At 42.4% G+C, this 21,827-nt stretch overlaps 1 protein-coding gene across 2 annotated transcripts in view; it reads right to left on the bottom strand.

Annotated features, from left to right (window-relative positions):
- Window positions 1-21,827, bottom strand: part of LOC140734745 (proline-rich protein 5-like) — a 122,558-nt gene that overhangs the window by 44,050 nt on the left and 56,681 nt on the right. For both annotated transcript variants that reach the window (XM_073059172.1, XM_073059170.1), the window contains 2 exons: window positions 12,297-12,354; window positions 10,310-10,401 (listed from right to left, as the gene is read on the bottom strand). In XM_073059172.1, coding sequence (XP_072915273.1) covers window positions 10,310-10,401; window positions 12,297-12,354 — 150 coding nt within the window. The remainder of the gene's footprint in view (window positions 1-10,309; window positions 10,402-12,296; window positions 12,355-21,827) is intronic.

The raw sequence follows: 21,827 nt of genomic DNA, 5'->3' as shown, positions 1-21,827 counted from the left end.
TTGAGGGATCAATGGACGTAGACCCCAAGATCCCCCTGCTTCTCTATACCGCTAAGAATCAACACTACATTCTGCCTTCAAATTTGACCTTCCAAAGTGAATCACTTCACACTTTTCCAGGCTGAACTCCGTCTGCCACTTCTCAGTCCAGCTTTGCATCTTAATGTCCTGTTGTAACCTACAACTACAATACACTACACAACTGCACCATCCACAACTCCACCAAGCTTCATGTCATCTGCAAGCTTATCAACTCACCCTTCCATTTCCTCATCCAAGTCATTTATAATAATCACAAAGAGCAGGGGTCCTAGAACAGATGCCTACTGAACACTGCTGGTCACCAACTTCCAGCCACAGAATGCCCCATCTACAACTACCCTCTGCCTTCAATCAGCAAGCTAATTCTGAATCCATTAAGTCACGTTTCCCCATTTCCCATGTCTCCTGACTTTCTGAATGAGCCTATCATAGGGAACCTTGTCAAGGACCTTACTAAAATCCATATACACCACATCCACTGTTTACTTTCATCAAAGTGCTTTGTCACATCCTCAACAAATCCAATCAGGCTTGTGAGCATGACTTATTCCTCACAGGGCCATGCTGACTATCCCTAATCAATGTTTCAAAGAATTATCTCCAGTAATTTGTCCTTCCAGAGGAAACACAAGCACACACAGGAAGAATGTGCACATTTCCTTACAGAAGACATCTGAATTGAACTCCAAACATTGACGCCCTAAGCTGTAATAGTGTCGCACTAACTCTATTGGAATTAATGAATTACCAAAAGCAGAAAAAGCAAATTCTGCAAATTATTACTAGAAAATATTGGAAATGGCCACAACTTAGGTAACAGCTAAAGATAGAAACAAAATTAACACTTCAGGTCAATGACCTACCATCTGAAAATAATGATTTTTTAAAAATAAGCACAAATTTGGAGAAATGGATACTGACCCAAAATGTTTACCATGCTTCTCTCTACAGGCACTGGCAGACTTCAGAGAGGTTTCTGCTTTTGTGACAGAAGCTACAGTATTCAAATGAGGTTACAATTCTAGAACTCTACTCTTGCCACTAGGAACTGCTTCTCTCTCAGATATCACACTTTAAATACTTCTGTTCATTTTCTCCCATCTGTGAATGCCTTTAGTGCCACAGCAAAGGTTATTAGGAAATAAAAACTCACTGAGAAGTGGTCAAAATCCTGCGAGAAGGCAATGTGGGAGGAGGTCACTGCTGACCTCTGCAATAACTTAGAGACGCTCAGAGTTATCACCATGGAGAAGTTGGAAAGAATGGGGGAATTAATCTATAGCGATGGAGCAGAACGTTTTGGAGTGCTAGAGAGGAAGAAAATTACACCGACGATCCCCACTAAGTGCAGGAGACAGAAGGAAATAGATCGTCTAGTAGAGAGCGGACGGAGCTGAAGAAACAATGGAGGAAGGCCACAGAGGAAGAGAAGGAAGGCACAAACCTATTGCAAGCAGACCTCCGGGGCAGGCTTGCGAAACTGAGGAGAGCTGAGAACCTGGTGAGGAAGCGCGGGAAGAAGGAGTGGACACGAAGAAGCTTCTATAAAGATGTGAAGGGTCTCTTCACAGGGGAGAAGGGTGGAAGTCTCTCAGTGTCAAAGGCAGAACTGGAAAAACACCTGGAAAAGTTCTACGCAGACAGCCAACACCACAAAGAGATCACCAATCCATCCACTGGAACACCAACTAGATATCAGCCTACCTAGGAGTGAGGTGGAGAAAATAGTGCATAGAGTAAGGGCCGCATCAGCCCCGGGTACCAATGGAGTGCCATACAGGTTCTACAAAAATGCACCAGGCGTCCTGTGGTTCCTCCGGAGGCTCATGAAGGTGGTATGGCATGAGCAGGAGATACCAACATCCCGGCAGAGAGCCGGAGGAATCCCGATCCCAAAGGAAAAGGGTTCATCAGAAATCGGCCAATTCCGCCAGATCAGTCTCCTAAACATCGAGGGCAAAATCTTCTTTAGTGTGGTGGCTCATAGGCTGTCAAGATATCTGCAAAGAAACCATCTGATTGATACATCAATCCAGACAGCAGGGATCTCGGGCTTCTCTGGCTGTCTGGAACACGCTCGCACCATCTGGCATCAGATCCAGGTCACCAGGAAGGAGGGAACAGATCTTCACATGGTGTTCCTGGACCTCGCCAACGCCTTCCGTTCAGTCCCTCGTAACCTCCTCTGGACAGCTTTGCACTTCTTCAGGGTCCCAGTGGCCCTCACAAGCCTCGTTAAGGCCTACTTCCAGGGTGTGCAGCTATGCTTGACAACAGCAGACTACACAACAGCGTGGAAACATCTAGACGTGAAGTCATGGCCGGTTGTACCATCTCCCCGCTAGCCTTCACCATGGCCATGGAGGTGATCATTAGAGCATCTCGATGGGTGGTTGGAGGACAGCGTATAAGACCTGGCCTGAGGCTGCCGCCTATCAGAGCACACACGGACGATCTCACAACACTCACCACGACCAAAGCTTGTACTGTACGCCTGTTGAGAAAGCTTCACGAGAACATCCAGCAGGTTCGGCTGAAGATCAAGCCGAGCAAGTCCAGAAGCATCTCCATTGTCAAGGGGAAGCTGGTAGACCAACGCTTCCACATGGGCGATGAGATGATTCCAGCAGTCTTCGAGAAGCCTGTGAAGAGCCCAGGTTGGTGGTATAACGCATCCCCCAAAGACACAGAGCAGGTAGGTCAGCTCAGGAAGGATGCTGTCAGTGGCCTCGAGAGCATCGACAGAACCACACTCCCTGGCAAGCCGAAACTCTGGTGTATGCAGTCTGAGCTCCTTCACGCCTCATGTGGCCACTAACCCTGTATGAAGTTCCAATCTCGAAGCTGGAAAAGCTGGAGAGACTGATCAGCTCATTCGTAAGGAAGTGGCTTGGTCTTCCCAGGTGCCTCAGCAGCACAGGGCTCTACAGCACTACAGTCCTAGAGCTACCCATTTCCAGTCTTTCAGAGGAGTTCAAGTGCGACAAAGTAAGACTGGAGATGATGTTAACAGAGGCGAGTGATCCATCTGTAGCACAAGCTGCCCTCATCCTGGATACTGGGAGGAAACGGACTCCATCAGAAGCAACCGAGCAAGCAAAGGCGGCACTCAAGCACGGGGATATCGTGGGCCGAGGGCAGCAAGGGAGGAGTGGTCTTGGCCTCGGGGACAGTACACCAGCCTGGAACAAGGCTGCTCCGTCTCAGAGACGCAGGAGATACGTCGGCAGGACGTCTTAAGGTGCACAAAGGCCGTCGCTCAGGCAAGGCAAGGGCAATGGATGAGACGGGAGGGAGTGGAGAAAAGAAAGATCTGGAGAGAGCTGTGGGAGATGGAGACATTCAGAGCGAGCTTCACCATCAGGGCTGCCTACCATGTCTTGCTGTCTCCCATGAATCTCAGCCAGTGGTATGGAGAGGACCCCACGTGCTCCCCCTGCCCGACTTCAGCAACACTAAAACACATTCTGGTGGGCTGCAAGACCAGCCTCACTCAAGGCCGATACACCTGGCAGCACAACCAGGTGCTACGGTGTCTTGCAGCAGTGCTGGAAAATTGGCGGACAAGCGTCAACGCTCTTCCTCCCGCTGGCCGTTAACAGCATTTGTCCAGGAAGGTGAGTGTCAAGCCAGACTCGCCACATCAAGACCAGACACCGGGCGGCTAGACCACATCAAGACCAGACACCGGGCGGCTCAGCGGGGCACGTGATTGGAAGATGGTGGCAGATTTAGGCCAGAGGCTCTGCTCCCAAGTGAAATCACAGTAACCAACCTCAGACCAGACCTTGTGCTATGGTCGGCCTCATTCCATCTTGTTTACATCATCGAGCTTACAGTGCCTTGGGAAGATACCGTAGAGGAGGCCTACAAGCGCAAGAGGCTGAGGTACGCTGAGCTTGCAGCCGATGCGCAGCCACAAGGCTGGAAAGCAGGCTGCAGAGGATTTGTAGCCACATCAACATCAAGGCTACTCCGGGAGTTGGGAGTGCGAGGGAAGACACACCAGCAAGCAGTCAAAGACCTCTCCAGAGTTGCTGAAAAGAGAGTCAGTGGTTCTGGATGAAGAGAAAGGATTCCATCTGGGCCCCCAAGTGAGTGATTGGCATCTAGGGGGTGAGCCCGGGATGCTGGGATTCACTGCTGAACCCTCTGGAGGTGTCGTGGGCCTATCAGCGAAACACTGAGGAAAGAGGGCGCCCACTTGATAACCCAGAAGATGCCACCACTCAGTTGGCTACCCCGCAGAATCTAGGCAGCAAGCCTCAGGAATGTAAACAAGGGATATTAACATCTAGTCCTACATTACATACGCTGCGTAGCTGGTAATTTTATCAGCATAGATTGGTAGACCAACAGGAAACAGTAGGCATAAATGGGTCATCTTCTGCTTGACGGGGTGTAACCAGTGACATGTCCAATGATTAGTGCTGCAGCAGCAAACCTTTACAGACAGAACCAGCATACAACAGCAGCTGATGATACATCCATCATCTGGGCCTCTGAAGAACATTCTCCGAGGCTTGAAAGGAACATTTTTGCACAAAATCCACACAAGATACAGCAGAGATCTCCTGGGTGCACTACAGAACACTACAGTGAGGCTCAGAACCTAACTTTCAAAACTCCACAGCACAACTGCAACCTGGGCACAGCAGGATTCAGGCATCCTCGCCCCAGTCTCAATTTTTGCAGCAGGTCTAGATTGAGGATTAAATTTTCCCTTTCAATGCATGAAGTATGTGTCACAAAAACATTTTCGATCTGGACTTTCTTGTCATGGAAATATTTGTCAAGGTTGCAAGTTTAAAGGGGGTTAATGATTTGAAGGCATAAATCATCAACGCATAAATAGTATCACAAAATTCAGAAAGCAGTTGTGTTTAAACTTGCAGAGAAAGGGAAATGCTGGTGATAGGACGGAGACCAACACAAAGCAGTTGGTATGAATTGATGATGACTAGGAAGGGTTTCCGATTTAGTCTATCCAGAGGTCGTTTAAATAGTGGGAGAAGAGGAGAGGAAAAAAATTATCTGCTGGAAAAACGAGATGCAGAACATAACGAACACTGAATATTTGAAACAAAGGAGAATTCTGGGAAAGTCTGGGAGGTCTATAGAGAGAAAAACTGAGGTATGTCGGAACCAGTCAGTACCTGAAAAACAGCAAACTGAAGAAAATGAATGGCGAAAGCAGGGATTGACGGAAACGCTAAGTCCTTCAGGTAGCATCCACAAAGACAGAAACAGAGCTACTGTTCCAGGCCAGCAATCTATGGCCATTAGAGCCTCAACCCTAAAGGCAATCCACACTGATACTGTCCGACCCACCGACCACTCCCAGCAAACCTGGCAGTTCTTACACAAACACTGGTCTGGTTAACTGTAATGGACCAACTCAGTATTGCACTTCAAGGGCCGTGTCATGTCCAGGTAGAAGGTACACTTTGCTTCTTGAGTTTACATTGGGCTTTTTTTTTTAGACAAGTGAAGCAAGTCAAAGCCAGAGGTCAGAAGTGAGAGTAGGATGGAGAGTTAAAGTATCAGACAAGGGTCAAGACTGTGGACTGATCAGAGCTATTCTACAAAGCTGTCATCTTATCCGTGTTCAGTTTTTTTTCTAGTGTTGAGACCACTACATAGTGAGCATTAAGCTGTAAGTGAATTGCTCCTTCACCTGGAAGGAGTGTTTGGGTGCTTGGAAAGTAGGAAGAGGAAAGATAAATGGGTAGATGCTGCATTTCTTACAATTACAGATGACATGAGAACAGAAGTCTACATAGAAGGAGAATCTAGGGAAAAATGAAGATAATGGCCCCTTTGGAATTCTGGAAGAGGAAAAGAGGGATGGGATATCTAGTGGTGGCATCACTCTGAGGGGTCTGAAATTATGGAGAATAATCCATTAATCATTTCAACCTGAAATGTTACTAGATTCCCTCCTGCCTGCTACTTCCAGTTTCTACAGTTCTTTTTGGACGAGGAATTTCTATAGCATTTCCCTTTAACCAAGGTGCATATAAAGTCTAAGCACATGGCGGCAAATTTTAAAATTCTTTCATCTGGGCAAGTAATAAGTGAATACATGACATGCAAAAGACAAATCATGCACAATGACAACAACTGCAATGACAATATCAAAAACTCAAGGACACTCGGAGGACCTGGTACACTACTTAGCTGAACTCTTGTTCAAGCTGTCAATCAAAACCCAGCAGAAATGATACCGAGCATAATCATGTGCACAAAAGTTTTGACCTTTAAATTGAATGTTTCCATATTTCACAGTGGCTGCATTCTAGAATTACCTAGGTTAAAGAAACAAAGGGCAAAGGACATCTCCAACCAGTTCATCAACAGAATACTGAGAATCACCTATTGCTGGAATCAAAGCACGCATTCATAAATTGATTTGATCAAGGTGACTTCATGACAGGGCAAACCACTGCCTAAAATGTTTATGTATCATGGTGGCAGAGATGAGTCCATCTTCCACAGCTGACACTGAAGGACCACCAACAGTAATAAATACAAAACCAAAGTCAATTTGTTGTAAATTCTATGCACAGCTGCTCAAATTCACTTCTGTTTACTTCACTCTCATGATACTGATTTTGATCTAAAGATATATTTAAGTGGCGTGCTGATGGACAAGAGTAAGGGAAATGTTTAAATAGTATACTTGATTAATTGTATTGAAAGTGCAGCAATATTTGGCTTAACCAATTTGTTACTTTACTGTTTGAGGTGCAGCCTTTACATGTATTTGATTAATAACAGTCCATGACTGGTTGGTAAATAGGGGAAGGGGGAAGTGAAATTAAAATAAGTGGAATAAAAATCTAGTGAATTCTCCAGAAGGAAGGCATGTTACCCTAGCAATTTATTGACAAGACAACAAATTTACTCCTCAGTTTAAATACAAGATTGCCTTTGTGTGGTGAGTAACAGCAAAAATGCAGAAAGGAAATGCAAATGAAAGTAATAGCCTGTTCTGTACTTCTGCCAGCTTTGATCATCTAGACCTCTCGTCCAGCCTGGTACATCCTACCAACAACATACCATTCTTCTCACAAGCTCTTTCATGATTACTGCAGGATAAAAATTATATTTTCTAATAAAATGAAAATATAAAATGAATATGGAAACAAAAATATAGAAGTCAAACTCTGCTTCTTTTGAGTCTTAGCCACCATAGAGCTCACGCTGCTAAATCTATAACCTATTTAGTACTCTGGTTGCAAGGGTACTAAATGTTTTTTTTAATAATAGAACCAAAATGAAAAGGGCCCACATACCTGCCTCAAGAACAGCAAGAACTTACACATAAGGAAATGTTGCTCAGAATTAAGCTCAGAGGCATCAATTATCCAACAATTAATAGATTTTTTCAAGAACCGGACACAGATCCTCATTTTAACAGACCTAGTTAGCAAGTGGCAGAAATAAAATCCATGCATCCAACTCCTTCTTTCATTATAAACCTCAGTAATCTGACCCCGCAGTCAACTAACACTCTCCAAACGTGTTCCAATGCTTAGAACAGGTATCCTCTCGCCCTGCCTTGCAGTCTAGGGTCTCAGGTATCTTAATTTCCTGCAAAGGCAAAACAATTGTCTTTCTAAGCAACTATAAAAGCCCTGAGATTTACCATCTTCCATGAGAAAGTAAGCATACCTCAGGGACTGGGAACTAAGCAATCTGTCAGGGCCATTTAGGCCATGACAAAGACCTGGTATCAAATCAATCCTAGCACTTTAAATAAGCTTCTGAGAGAAATGCATCTGCAGCCAGCAACCAACGATGCCAGCTTGGCTCCACTGGGAACACTCCGACTTAGAACAGAAAGTTGAAACTTCCAAGTTGTACAACAGGACCAGAGTACAATCTAAGCTGAGAGTCCACTATAACACTGAAGAATTAAGGCATTTTTCAGAGAAGATATCCGAAATGAGGCAATAAACGGCGTACTGCCCAAAGGGACCTTATGATACTTTGAGGAAATGGGAATACTTCCTGTATCCTTGACAATAGCACTTTTTCACCAGAAACAAATCATCCAGTGATCCATCTCATTGTTTTTGTGGGATCTTTGTGGCAGTGGTTTTTTCATCGCAAACTGCACTTTGAATCTGAACCAGTGAAAAGTTTCCAGGAAATAAATTATAATTGCAGATGCACTTTTCTACTCTTTTGTGTTACAATTCAGTTTTTCATGCTTTTTCTTCCCCATGAGTGTAGAAAATATTTAGACCCAATGCTTAAATTTAACAGGAAGCTGACACTTGAGAGCAAATACTACGGGGGGGGGGGGGGTAATTATAGCTTCCATGGGATTTGGAGACTGGTAATGCAAAACAAGCGGAATAAAAACCCAAAAGTAGCGGTGTGAAATGGAGTTTGTGGTCATGTAACCAAGGAGTCGAGTACCCCGTTCCACTGATCCCTGGAAAAAGGATGCCCTTTGCTCATGGTAGGTGTAAAAAGAACTGACATATCAATGTGACAGTGCTGTTGTGAGTGGGTGATTCAACTCAGCATAGTCAATTAAGTTATTAGACTCAGAGTATTGAGCACTATATTCAACTGCTTGGAAAATATTCTGCAGTCATAAAGTTAATAGGGCAGATTTTTACTTTCAAGGTAATAATGCTCTCCAAAACTTATTCTCACTGTCATGCCCAGGAAAGCTGCAGTTCGTGTGTGCTGAGTTCCTCCAGCATTTTGTGTGTGTGGCTTGGATTTCCAGCAACTGCAGAATTTCTCTTGTCTGCTAGGGGCAACTCATTGCTCCAGTTACACAGAGGTTTCCAACCCTTTTTATGCCATGGCTCCAGTCTATGAACCGAGGGGTCTATGGACCCCAGGTTGGGAACCTCTGCATATGTAAACATTATAGGCACCGTGTGCTAGATTAAAGCAAGAAAATTGTTTAAAGGTTTCAATGCACTACTGTACCAAGTTGAGATCTAATTCATTGGCTTTAGCAACTTAATAGCTGCTAACCAAAGTCTGTGTCACTAAATTGCATGTTCACAAATATCTAACCAGGACAGGATAACTCCTGGGATGGAATGGTAGTCTAATCGGATCTGACTGACCTGATCTAGTCTAATTGAATTTGTGAGGATGAGTGCTGATCTTGGATATATGAGAGGGTTGATGTCTAGAGGTTTGCAGTAGTGACCAAATCTTCAACAAGGACACTTAGTTACAAGATTAAGGTGGCTATTTAAAATTAAGGTACTGACGAATGACATCTGGCAGATTGAGGTAAATCTCAGGAATTCTCTACATGGATTATTTAATTAGGAAGATGATATATATTTAGAAAAAAATTAAGGAATTGAGGTTTATGGGAAACTGGCCATGGAGGTAATGTCTGGGGCAGATCAGCCCCAGTCATGGGATGGGCTTGAGGGTCCTACTCTTGCTCCTTTTCTCTTCTGATATTATGTAAATAGGTAACTGATTTGGCAAGAGGTGTCTTGATGGGGACAGATGACACATAAACATTAGATCTATTTATGAGCATGGTGTAAGTTTGTGAATGTTAGATTCTGCCATTATTTCTGGAGAAAAGTGCCAAGAATGAATTAAAACTCATTTTCCAAAGAAATGTGTAATATGGAGTTAAGTAGAGGAAAACAAATACCAATACTTGATGGATTTGAAAATTATGCAAGTGATCATGGAAGCAGTGAATACTAAATTAACAGAGGTTAGGTAAAATTGCCAAAACTTCAACTACAATCGCTGTTAGAAAATAATGTTGCAACAGCATTATAAATATTAAAACAACTATTTCCTGTGGTCACGAGCGATGTTTATTTTATGTTTTGAAACAGCCTATTGACCTGAGATGCTGCCAATCTAAAGTGAATTCTGACAAGAGTTCTCTTCACTCTCTATAAACGCAATTTCTTAACAGAACAATTTTGCATCACTTATTCTCAATGACATCAAATTATTCATTTGCCACAGTGGTGACATGCTTAATGTGGTATGAAGCAAAAACATCTGTTACTAGGGATTCTGTTAATTGCATTTTGATTCTATGTTTTTCATAGAGTTATGCTGTTAGTTGCTGAGTGCGATCAGTATGTTCAAATATAATGCCGATCAGCATCAGAAAAGAAACATGGTATCATCTTTCTTTTTCAGAGAAAAATATTCCTTAATCACAATACACAAAAACACACCACTGCACTGGAAAAGAGAACAGGAGGGAAGGTTGTTTCATTGAGACAATACACAGACAGCCTACCTGGACAGGGTAAAATATTGCCTGGAGCATAGGAAGAATGTCACAAAAGAAAAAGTCCCAAATTTCAGCCACTGTGTCGAGTAATTTCTGTCCTATATAAAATAAATGCACATTTTATGAGAAAGAAAGGCCTGAAATCATACAACAGATTAAAATGGTTGAATTTAATCATAGTTAGCATTTACCACATTTTCCATTCTCTATGATATCTTTTTTGATAATGTGGGAAGTGGTTTTTCAGTCTATGAGGGTTATTCAAGAATCCTCATCGACCCCACTCCCCTACCTACTTCCTGGTAACCTATTCTCTCGCGTATCAACAGCCACAAATCTCCCACCTGCATGAGGGGTAAACTGCGATGACTGACCTACCAACCAGTATGTTTTTGGGATGTGCGGGGAATCTGGACGACCCAGGGGAATCCTGGGTGGTCAAAGGAGGACATGCAAGCTCCACAAAGACAGCATCTGGTTGGGGACTGAAAATAGATTTTGGGAGCTGTGAGACAGCTACACTACCTGCAGTAATACTGTGCCACCCACTACACGACACTATTCTGCATGTAGCCAGCTCCTGTTCATAACTGACATTTTCATGGGAGTTTAGTTATATTCTTGCTTTACTTCATCTTAACTTTTCGGTACCAATGTAATTTTAATTTTTTCGTAAGGGGGAATCATTCAGCATAGTATAAAAATATTTCAGATTCAGATTTATTTGTGCATCGAAATATACTGTGAAATGCATCATTTGCATTAACAACCAAGAAAAAAGTGATGTGTTTGGGGCATCCCACAAGTATTACCACACATTCTGGTGCCAACACAGAAAACAAAAAAAAACAGAACATACCAAGTGACAAAGCAACAACAGTAAAAGAAGACCCATACATCCATCCCAACACAAACGCACAGTCCTCAAACCCAATTTCAAATTGATAAGTGCCCAAAGGGGGAATTATGTCAAAGAATTATCAGGATATTCTCACAAAATATTACCACGCAGAAAATATAATCCAATAAGGAAAATCTCTCTTTTCATCCTGGTGCACTTTGCATCCGGCCTTCATTTTAAATAGCCTGTCATGGAATGGACATAAATTTCAACTCAGTCTAGTGATAGGCCAAGGACTCTCTCATCAAACAACTTGTTCAGTGAAGAATGAAGGAGTAAAACTAGAAATGTGAGCGCTAATCCACATTGCTCATGTTCAAACCAGCCAATCAATGATAGGATGCCATTACCAGTTGCTGCAGAGGGGACTGTAACCAATATACCATCATCCGGATTTTAGATTGCAATGTACGTCAACAAACTCAACTGCAGCAACAAGATTAATATGCTGATCCAATTAGATATTGAAATCAGCATCAGAAACCAACTATCAAACTGCCTTAAATATCTGTTCATGTTATGATGTTACCTGATTTGCAAATAAGATGGAAATCTAGTTGGGGGGGGGGGGGGCGGGTGTGTGTGTGTGTGTGTGTGTGTGTGTGTGTGTGTGTGTGTGTGTGTGTGTGTGTGTGTGTGTGTGTGTGTGTGTGTGTGTGTGTGTGTGTGTGTGTGTGTGTGTGTGTGTGTGTGAGAGAGAGAGAGAGAGAGAGAGAGAGAGAGAGATTGAGACAGAGGTGGTAATAAGTGTTTTCTTCAAATTTGTAGGTTGGTTGTCTTTGAAAAAATGTCTGTAAAGTGTCGTACATCGCGCAGGACTTTAATTAAAATTTAAACAATTTATTTTTGAAAAATATACGTCAGCAATTTAAAAAGATATCACTGGCACTGAGAAGTTTACAATTTTAAATACACCTGTCACTTAACACAGTCACAGACAGAAATGGCAATTATATTGTATTGAGGAGGCACATTCTGGAGAAGATCTCAATTAATCCTTCCACATGGTTACTACCAGTTCTCTCAAACAGAATATGCACAATTCATGATTTGTATTGAATTATACTGAAACTCACAAAACTGCTTCCTTACCTTCGTAAAATCGTATTTTGTCCCTCAAAATCACCATGCCTTTAGTCAGCAGTTGATTCTACAGGTGGAAAGAAAAAGAAGAGTCGAGATTCAACACATTAATGACCGTTCTGATTCCTGCATTCAACTTGGAAAGTACAAACAAGTAAACATTGCTTTTAAAGTCCAGAATCAGGATTGAATACCCTATTTGTAAATAAGGGCAATAATGACAATCATTAAGGGTAAAAGCAAAATGCCTTTTCCACTGTAATTAATGTTTCAGAGTTACAAAGCTGTAGCTCTCACTTTAAACAGACAATACTAAGAACGCTGATAGATTATTAAAGGGACAGCTTTATCAGGAGCAAAGCACACTTTTAATCGGATTGTATATGGGGATATTTTCTAATTAAAGCTTCTAAAATAGAATCTTTGCTTAGGAGAGATTTATTCACTCTATTGTGTCAGTAAAGAGTTAAAGCAAGCTTTGTGAAGAATTCAAACTACAATGGGCCTGTAGAAGTTTCAGAGCGAAGAAACTATGATGCTCTACATGAAAAAAATAAGAGGGTTTATCAGCAAATAGTTAAGTAGATCTTGCTGGATCTTTTTAGCAGATAATTACAAAACAGTCTAAAAATATATTTACAGGAATAAACCTTGCTGTGTCTTTTCATTCTATAGGCCACTCCTCCCTACTCCTGAAACACTGAGCTGTTCTCAGATGTAGTGCTTTTATTTCATGTAGAACATGCGACAGATTAGCATTTAATATTCTCAGAATAAGAAAGAAGACAAAAGTTAGTCATCAGCAGAATATTAACCTTTAGAAGTCTTTGATGCTGCCAGAGTGTGGACCATTTTCATATGAACAGTTAGCAAGTCAGCTGAATGACAATGGTGTCAGGGGTTCACAGTCTGGAGGAGCATTTTAACTTAAAGCAGTAAAAATTTCAGATTGTCACATGAAGGTATAGAATCAATATGGCATTAATCTGGGATTGCTCAGTAAAAGACATGGAAATAAAGCAACTGCTGTTGAAGCAGGCCATAATACAGTATTTTCCCCATGGATGTAGTGGGTAGTAAATAGAACTGATGCCAGGGAAACCCAATCAGACACCATCAAGAGTGATTATTATTATTATTCTTCAATCTCCTGTTCCTTATTTCTGATTAAACAGTGCCAGTATTTGCTCTAATTTTGATGTTGGAATTTGGGTAAATGGATCCATCTCAGCTGATCCTGCTGGGAAGGGTGGGTGGTTGATGAGCTTAGGAGGGTGGTTGAGTTTAAAACTCACAGAGGAGCAGTTTGTAAGACCCCTGACATGGGGCCGGTCACTGTAGTAGAATGAGAGGAGTTTTATCTCTTCCCCACAGTCCAGCACAACACTGGAATTCCATGCTGACCAGGGGCACCGAAAGCCTGGACAACATGGCTCAAAATCCCCAGCCATACTCTTGAAGGAGGTGGGCCCAGGAGAAGTTCCAGCACAAACTTCCACTGATGCAAAGTAAACTGGAAATAACCGTTAGCGTGTTCCATTCTAGACAGAGAAAAAAAAAACCTGATTTTCAGTTGCATAAGACTGAAGGAGAAAGAAGTATCAACGTTTAGCTACAGCACAGATATTACACTTTTGGTGGAAACATTGAACCTGCAAGATGGAGATAACGAAGCGCAAACTAATCAGGGAAACATCTGTGCTGCTTTTGATTGACGTAATTCTTCCCTATCAGTAACCATGAGTATATTTTACAGAGATTGCCGATTATTATCTGTCCCAGAAACTGAGAAAGGTTGTTAATATGTTTACAGAGATAAAAATCCTTCTTGGAACAACATTCTAATTTCAGGAACCTTATCAGAAAGAAATTGCACTCTGCTGTTCATCTGTTAGGTATGCCTATGATTCAGGGCAGAGGAAGGGCATTCTGCAATTTAGCCAAATCCTGGTTACGGTAACTCTGAGTCAGCAATTTCCTAGTGTTAGACTTAAACTTCTGCATTGTTGATGGACATCTGAGAAAATTCCACTACCTTACTTCAAAAGCAATTCAAAAGATGCTCCTGTAATTTTTAAATTCATGGATATTTTTCCTTAGTATTTTTTATATTGTTCATTGCTCGCATTTAGTATCATTTACCAGCAGCATACATTGGAAACATACAAACTTGAAGCCTTCGGGAACAGCTATACTCTTTAGTTGTTATATCTGAGCAATTTTGAAGGTTAGATTTAGTGGTCATCAGAAGTGACTTGGGCTTGCCAAACTAATTCTCCCCATAAAAGATTTGTGTGTCATTAATCTACTATATCGAGGAAATCGAGTAGGAGCAAAGAATCAAAGGTAATGCTTGCAAAAGCTCCAAAGCAAATGAGAAAGAAGAGTACAGTAGATTCCAGTTAATTGTGACACATCCGGATAAGTACATTTTGGCCTAATTAAGCAGCTGTCCCCATTAGCTGAAGTTTCATGGAAAATGTTAAAAAGGTATAAAAAAAGACAAACTACCATTTAACTGAGTAATAAATTATGTATTTAAATGAAGTACAGAACTAATTAAAACACTATCCCAATACTACTACAATACTATAAAACCATGTATTAGGTCATAATTGTTATCGGCAGAGGAACTCATCCAGCGTATCCGTATGCTGCTGCGTTCCTTTGATTTACAGTAAATGAACAAAATCAGCGCAGCAGCTAGTACAGATAACGGACCACCTTCATACAATGCGTTCAACGACTGCATCCTCCAAATCTTCATTTTCATTGTAACACTCAAGATGATTCTCAATACGTTCAAATTCTTCGTAGTTCCTAACTTGTCAAAGTAGTGAAATCTTTTCATTTTCATTCCTGGCCGTTTCTGGTACCTCTAAGCCAGAATGCTTGAAACCGCAGTGAAAAAAAGTTCTGAACTGTCTTACTGTTTTCTTCCATATGTAACGGAAACTAATTAGGCCATTCGTCCCATCAGCTCTGCTCCGCCATTCCACGAGGGCAGATTTATTATCCATCTCAATGTCCACTTTTCTGCCTTCTTCCCATAACCTTCGACACTCTGATTAATCAAGAACCTACCAACATCCACCTTAAATATACCTAATAACTTGGCCTGCTCAGCTGTCTGTCACAATGAACTCCACAGATTCACCACCCTCTGGATGAAGAATTTTTTCCTCACTGCCTGTACTAAGTGGACATCTATTAATTCTGACGCTGTGCCCTCTGGTCCTATAGGAAACATCCTCTCCACATCTGCTCCATCTAAGCCTTTCAATATTCAATAGGTTTCAATGAGACCCCCCTCCCAACCTTATTCTTCTAAACTTCAGTGAGTACAGGCCCTATGCCATCAAGTTCTCTTCATATGTTAACTCTTTCATTCCTGGGATCATTCTCGTGAACCTCCCCTGGGCCCTCTCCAATGCCAGCACATAGTTTCTTAAATAAAGGGCTCAGAACTGCTCCAAATGTATTCTAACCAATGTCTTGTAAAGCCTCAGCATTACATCTTTGCTTTTATATTCTTGTCCTCGTGAAATGAATGCTAACATTGCATTTGCCTTCCGCACTACAGACTCAACCTGCAAAATAACCTTCAGGGAATCCTGCATGAGGTCTCCTAAATCCCTTTTCTACCTCTGATTTTTGAATTTTCTCCCCATTTGGAAAATGGTCCATGCCTTTATTCTTTCTATCAACGTGCACGACTGTGCATTTCCCTATACTAGATTCTAAATGCCACTTCTTTACCCATTCTCTCAATCTAAGTCCTTTTGCAGATACACCCTGCTTCCTCAACAGTATCTGCCCCTCCACCTGTCTTTGTATCGCATGCAAACTTGTCCACAAAATCATCAATTCCCTCATCCAAATCATTTACATATAATGTGAACTGAAGCAGTCTCAAAACCGACTCCTGCAGCACACAGTATTCACCAGCGGCCAGCCAGGAAAGGCCACTTTATTCTGATTTTTTGCCTCCTGCTAGTCAGCCAACCTTCTATTCATGCTAGTACCTTTCCTGTAATACCATGGGCTCTCATCTTGTTAAGTAGCGTCATGAGGGGCACCTTGTCAAAGGCCTTCTGAAAATCCAAATAACAACACCTACTGACTCTCCTTTGTCTGTCCTGCCTGTTCTTTCTTCAAAAGAATTCTAACATATACGTCAGGCAAGATTTCCCCCTCAGAAAATCATGCTACTTTATCACGTGCTTCCAAGTACTCTGAACATCATCCATAATAATAGACTCCAACATTTCTCCAACCACTGAAGTCAAGCTAACCAGTATATATTTTCCTTTCTTCTGCCTCCCTCCCTTCTTAATGAGTGGCATGAGATTTGCAATTGTCCAGTGATTCATGAATGCCTCCATAATCTCTTCAGCTACCTGTTTCAGAACCCTGGGGTGTAGTACATCTGGTGCAGGTGACCCATCTACCTACAGACTTTTCAGTTTCCCAAGCACTTTCTCCTTAGCAATAGCAACTACACTCACTTCTGCCCCCTGCCACTCTCGTATTTCTCGCATTCTGCTAGTGTCTTCCATAGTGAAGACTGACTCAAAATACTTATTCAGTTTATCTGCCATTTCTTTGACTGCCATTACTACTTCTCCAGCATCATTTTCCAGTGGTCCAATATTCACTTTCGTCATCTTTTTACAATTTATATTTCTGAAAATCTTTTTGTATCCACTTTTATATTAGAGACTAGATTACATTTATATTTAATCTTTTATCTCTTTATGGCTTTTTAGTTGCCTTCTGTTAGATTTTAAAAGCTTCCCAACTTCCTCCAATTTCTGACCAATTTTTGCTATATTATAATACCATTTCTTTTGCTTTTCTGGTTTTGATTTCCTTTGTGTCATCCTTCCTTTAGAATACCACAGCTTATTTGGGATTTATCAATCCCGTGCCTTCTGAATTGCTCCCAGGCACTCCAGCCATTGGTGTTCTGCTGTCAACCTTGCTAGCATCCCTTCCAATTAACATTGGGCAGCTCTCCTCTCATGCCTCTGTAACTCCCTTTACACCATTGTAACGCTGATACACCTGACTTTATCTTCTCCCTCTCCAACTGCAGGGCTAATGTTTTTTTTTACCTTAAGTTCACTGATTAAATCTGGTTCATTATCACAACACCCAATCTAGAATTGCCTTTTCCCTGTTGGGTTCAACCACAATCTGCTCTAGAAAGACTTCTCTTAGGCATTCTACAAATTCCCTCTTTTGGGATCCAGCACCAACCTGATTTTCCCAATCTACCATACTTGCATATTGAAATCCCCCATGATTATTGTAATACTTCCGTTTTACATGCCTTTTATATCTCCCATTGTAACCGTAGCCCACATCCTGGCTACTGTATATAACTCCCATCAGGGTCTTTTTACCCTTGCAGCTTCTTAACTCTATCCGCAAGGACTAGATATCTTCTGAACCTATGTCACTTCTTTCTCAGGATTTGATTTCATTTTTACCCAAGGTAGCCAGCCACTCCCTCTGCCTACCTGCCTGTCCTTTCAGTACAACGTGAATTCTTTGATGTTAAGTTCTCAACTATGATTTTCTTTCAGCCACGATTCAGAAATGCCCACAACATCATACCTGCTAATTACCTGCACTACTAGATCATCTACCTTATTCTGTATACTGCCTGCATTCAAATTTAGCACCTTCAGTCCTGTATTTCTTGCCTACTATCAGGGACAAAAATCATTGCTTTTTGAGCACAAACACAGGCAACTGATGTGATTTTAAATTATTTGTTCTATGCACAGTGCAGTGTCTAATGGGCACACGTGTGTCTGATGCTAGTGAGAAACTGCTTGGCAACAGTCTGCTCCCTCAATTAAGCAGCATAATGTCCCAAATAAATGCAGGGAATGATGGCTATTTTCTCAATTAGGTTTTGTTCTGTAAGAGTCGTCCCAAATAAATGGCTGCCCCGATCACAGACTGAGCATGGGTCCATGGTGCAGAAGGGAAAGAGGGAGAAGAGGGGATTGGTAGTGATAGGGCACTCAATGGTCAAAGGAACAGACAGGAGATTCTGTGGATGTGAACAGGACACCCGGATGGTATGTTGCCTCCCAGGTGCCAGGGTCAGGGGCGTCTCGGATCACGTCCACAGCATTTTGGAGAGGGAAGGGGAACAGCCAGGTGTCTTGGTACATATTGGTACCAATGACATAGGAAGGAAAAGCAAAGAGGTCCCCAAGAGAGAATTTAGAGAGCTAGGCAGAAAGCTGAGAAGCAGGACCTCCAGGGTAGTAATTTCTGGATTGCTGCCAGTGCCACGCGCCAGTGAGGGTAGAAACAGGATAATGTGACAGATAAATGCGTGGCTGAGAAGCTGGTGTGGGGGCAGGGCTTCAGGTTCTTGGATTATTGGTACCTCTTCTGTGGAAGGTATCACCTGTACAAAAGGAATGGGTTGCACCTGAACCAGAGGGGGACCAATATTATCACAGGCAGGGTGTGAACTAATTTGGCAGGGGGGTGGGAACTGGAGTGAAGGGACTCAGGATAGGAGAGATGGTAAAAAAAAAATCAAAGATAACGTGCCCTTGACTGTCAGGAAGGGCAGGCAAATGATAGGACAAAATTGCAGCCAGCAGGGTGAGTATCAGTGCATTAGAGATGCAGAATCAAAAAGGGTAGTAAATACAGTACTCAAGGTGTTATATCTCACTGCACGGAGTATAAGAAATAAGGTTGATGATCTTGTTGCACTTTTATAAATTGTCGAGTATGATGTTGTGGGAATCACTGAATTGTGGCTGAAAGACGGTTGTAGTTGGGAGCTGAATGTCCAAGGTTACACGTTGTATCGGAGTGATAGGAAGACTGGCCAAGGGATAGTGTGGCTCTACTCATAAAGAATGCCAGCAAATCAACAGAAAGATGTGTCATAGAATCAGAAGATGTTGAATCCTTGTGGGTTGAATTAAGAAACTGCAAGGGTAAAAGGACCCTGATGGCAGTTATATTTGGGCTTCCCAACAATAGCTGGGATGTGGACCACAGATTACAACGGGAAACAGAAAAGGTGTGTCAAAAGGGCAATGTTATAAGAGTCATGGGAGATTTTAAAATGCAGGTAGTTTGGAAAAATCAGGTTGGCAATGGATCTCAAGAGAGTGGATTTGTTGAACGCCTACAAATGGCTTTTTAGAGCAGCTTGTTGTTGAGCCTACTAGGGGATCAGCTATACTGGATTGCATGTTTTGTAATGAACTGGAGGTGATTAGGGAGCTTAGATAAAGGAACCCTTGGGAGGTAGTGATCGCAATATGATTGAGTTCAACTTGAAACTTGGTAAGGAGAAAATAAAGTCTGAGGTAGCAGTATTTCAGTGGAATATACGGAGGAGTTAAGATGGCGCTAAACAGTGACTCCTTTGCTTGCATCTTCAGAAACAGCTCTATTTCATTCTTTAATATCTTTATTTTTCCCTTTCAGTGTTCTTTTGAAGACCCTGACTTGGAGTTATATGCTGACTTTGGTTCTTTGCAGGAATGGGACCCTTTCTCAAGGTTTCTGGACCGGCCGTTGTTCAGCATGCCAAGGGGTAGGCCTGAGAGGCGGCCTAGTGTTCGGAAGCCTAAGATCTCGAGGCTCTGGATACGGGCAGATCGACGGTCAGTGTTACAGCAAGAAACTCGTGTGTTGTCGGGGAGGCGGGGAAATCTTTCGCTGTGCGCCCGAAAACCCGAGATCTTTGTGACCTTCGGGCACAGAGCTCGTAAAAAGCGACAAAACGGATTTCTTAACATCGTAAACCAGCGGGTTGTTGCTATGTCTCCCTCTCCCTTTCCAGGGAAGGAGAAAACCTGTGGGCTGCTGAATGCCGGATGAATTTTGATAGTCTTTGCGGTAACTGCAAGGTCTGTGTTCTTGCTATTGCTTAGCTCATGCTTGTGCTCAGTAGTGGGTGCACATTTTTGTTTTGCTGGTGGGGGGAAGGGGGATTGTTGCTCACCGCCACTTACACGTGGGAGGGGAGCTGGGGGGGACTTCGGGGTTCTCATGTTTAACTGTCGTTCATTCTTTGGGGCACTTCTCTGTTTTCATCGATGTTTTGCGAAGAAAAAGCATTTCAGGATGTATGAATACGTACACAACGCTGGAAGAACTCAGCAGGTCAGGCAGCATCTGTGAGAAAAGAGTAGCCAACGTTTCAGGCCGAGACCCTTCATCAGGAATGGGGGGGGGGGGTGGAGAGAGGGCCGAAGCCCAGTAATAAAGATAGGGGAGGGGGTAGGGCCTAGAGGTGCCAGGTGGATATTGTATACATTTCTCTGACATTAAATTGAACCTTTGAATAAAGGAAATTACAGTGGTATGAGAGAGGAGTTGGCCAAAGTAAATTGGAAGGAGATGCTGGCAGGGATGACAGCAGAGCAGCAATGGCCTGAGTTTCTGGGAAATGAGGAAGGTGCAAGATAGATATATTCCAAAAACAAGGGAATATTCAAATGCCAAATAGTACTGACAAGGGAACTCAAAGCCTATGTATAAGCAAAAAAGAGGGCATACAACAAAGCAAAGGTTAGTGAGAAGATAAAAATGAGGAAGCTGTTAAAAACCTACAGAGAGTAACTGAAAGAATCATTAAGAGGGAAAAGATTAAATAAGAAAGCAAGCTAGCAAACAATATCAAAGTGGATAGCAAAAGCTTTTTCAAGTATGTAAAAAATAAAAGAGAGATGAGAGTGGATATAGGACGGCTAGAAAATAAGGCCAGAGAAATAATAATGAGGAAAGAGATGGCAGGTATACTAAATGAGTACTTTGCAACAGTCTTCATTACAGAAGACACCAGCTGTGTGTCAGATGTTGAAGGGTGCCAGGGAAGAGAAGTGAGTACAGTTACTATTACAAGGGAGAAAGAGCTCAAAAAGCTGAAAGACCTAAGGGAACATAAGTCAACCGGACCAGGTCAACTGCACCTTAGGGTTCAGAAAGAGGTAACGGTAGAGATTGTGGAGGCATTATTAATGATCTTTCAAAAATCATTGGACACTGGCATGGTGCCAGAGGACTAGAAAATCGCAAATGTCACTCCACTCCTTAAGACAGGAGGAAGGCAGCAGAAAGGTAATTGTAGACCAGTTAGCCTGACCTCAGTGTTTGGGAAGATGTTGAGTCAATTGTTCAGGATGAGGTTATGGAGTACTTGGTGACACAGGATAAGATAGGATAAAGTCAGCATGGTTTCCTTAAAGGAAAATCTTGTCTGATGAACCTGTTGGAATTTTTTAAGGAGATTACATGTAGGCTAGATAAAGGGGATCGGAAGATGTTGAATCCTTGTGGATTGAGTTAGGAAATGTTATATATTTGGACTTCCAGAAGGCCTTTGACAGGGTGCCACACTTGAAGCTGCTTACCAAGTTAAGAGTCCATGGCATTACAGGAAAGTTACTAGCATTGTTAGAGCATTGACTGATTGGTAGGGGGTCACGAGTGGGAATAAAAGGATCCTTTTCTGGTTGGCTGCCGGTGACTAGTGGAGTTCCG

This window comes from Hemitrygon akajei, chromosome 10, assembly GCF_048418815.1.
Source record: "Hemitrygon akajei chromosome 10, sHemAka1.3, whole genome shotgun sequence".
Taxonomy (NCBI): domain Eukaryota; kingdom Metazoa; phylum Chordata; class Chondrichthyes; order Myliobatiformes; family Dasyatidae; genus Hemitrygon; species Hemitrygon akajei.
This window is presented reverse-complemented; position numbering and strand designations above follow the sequence as displayed.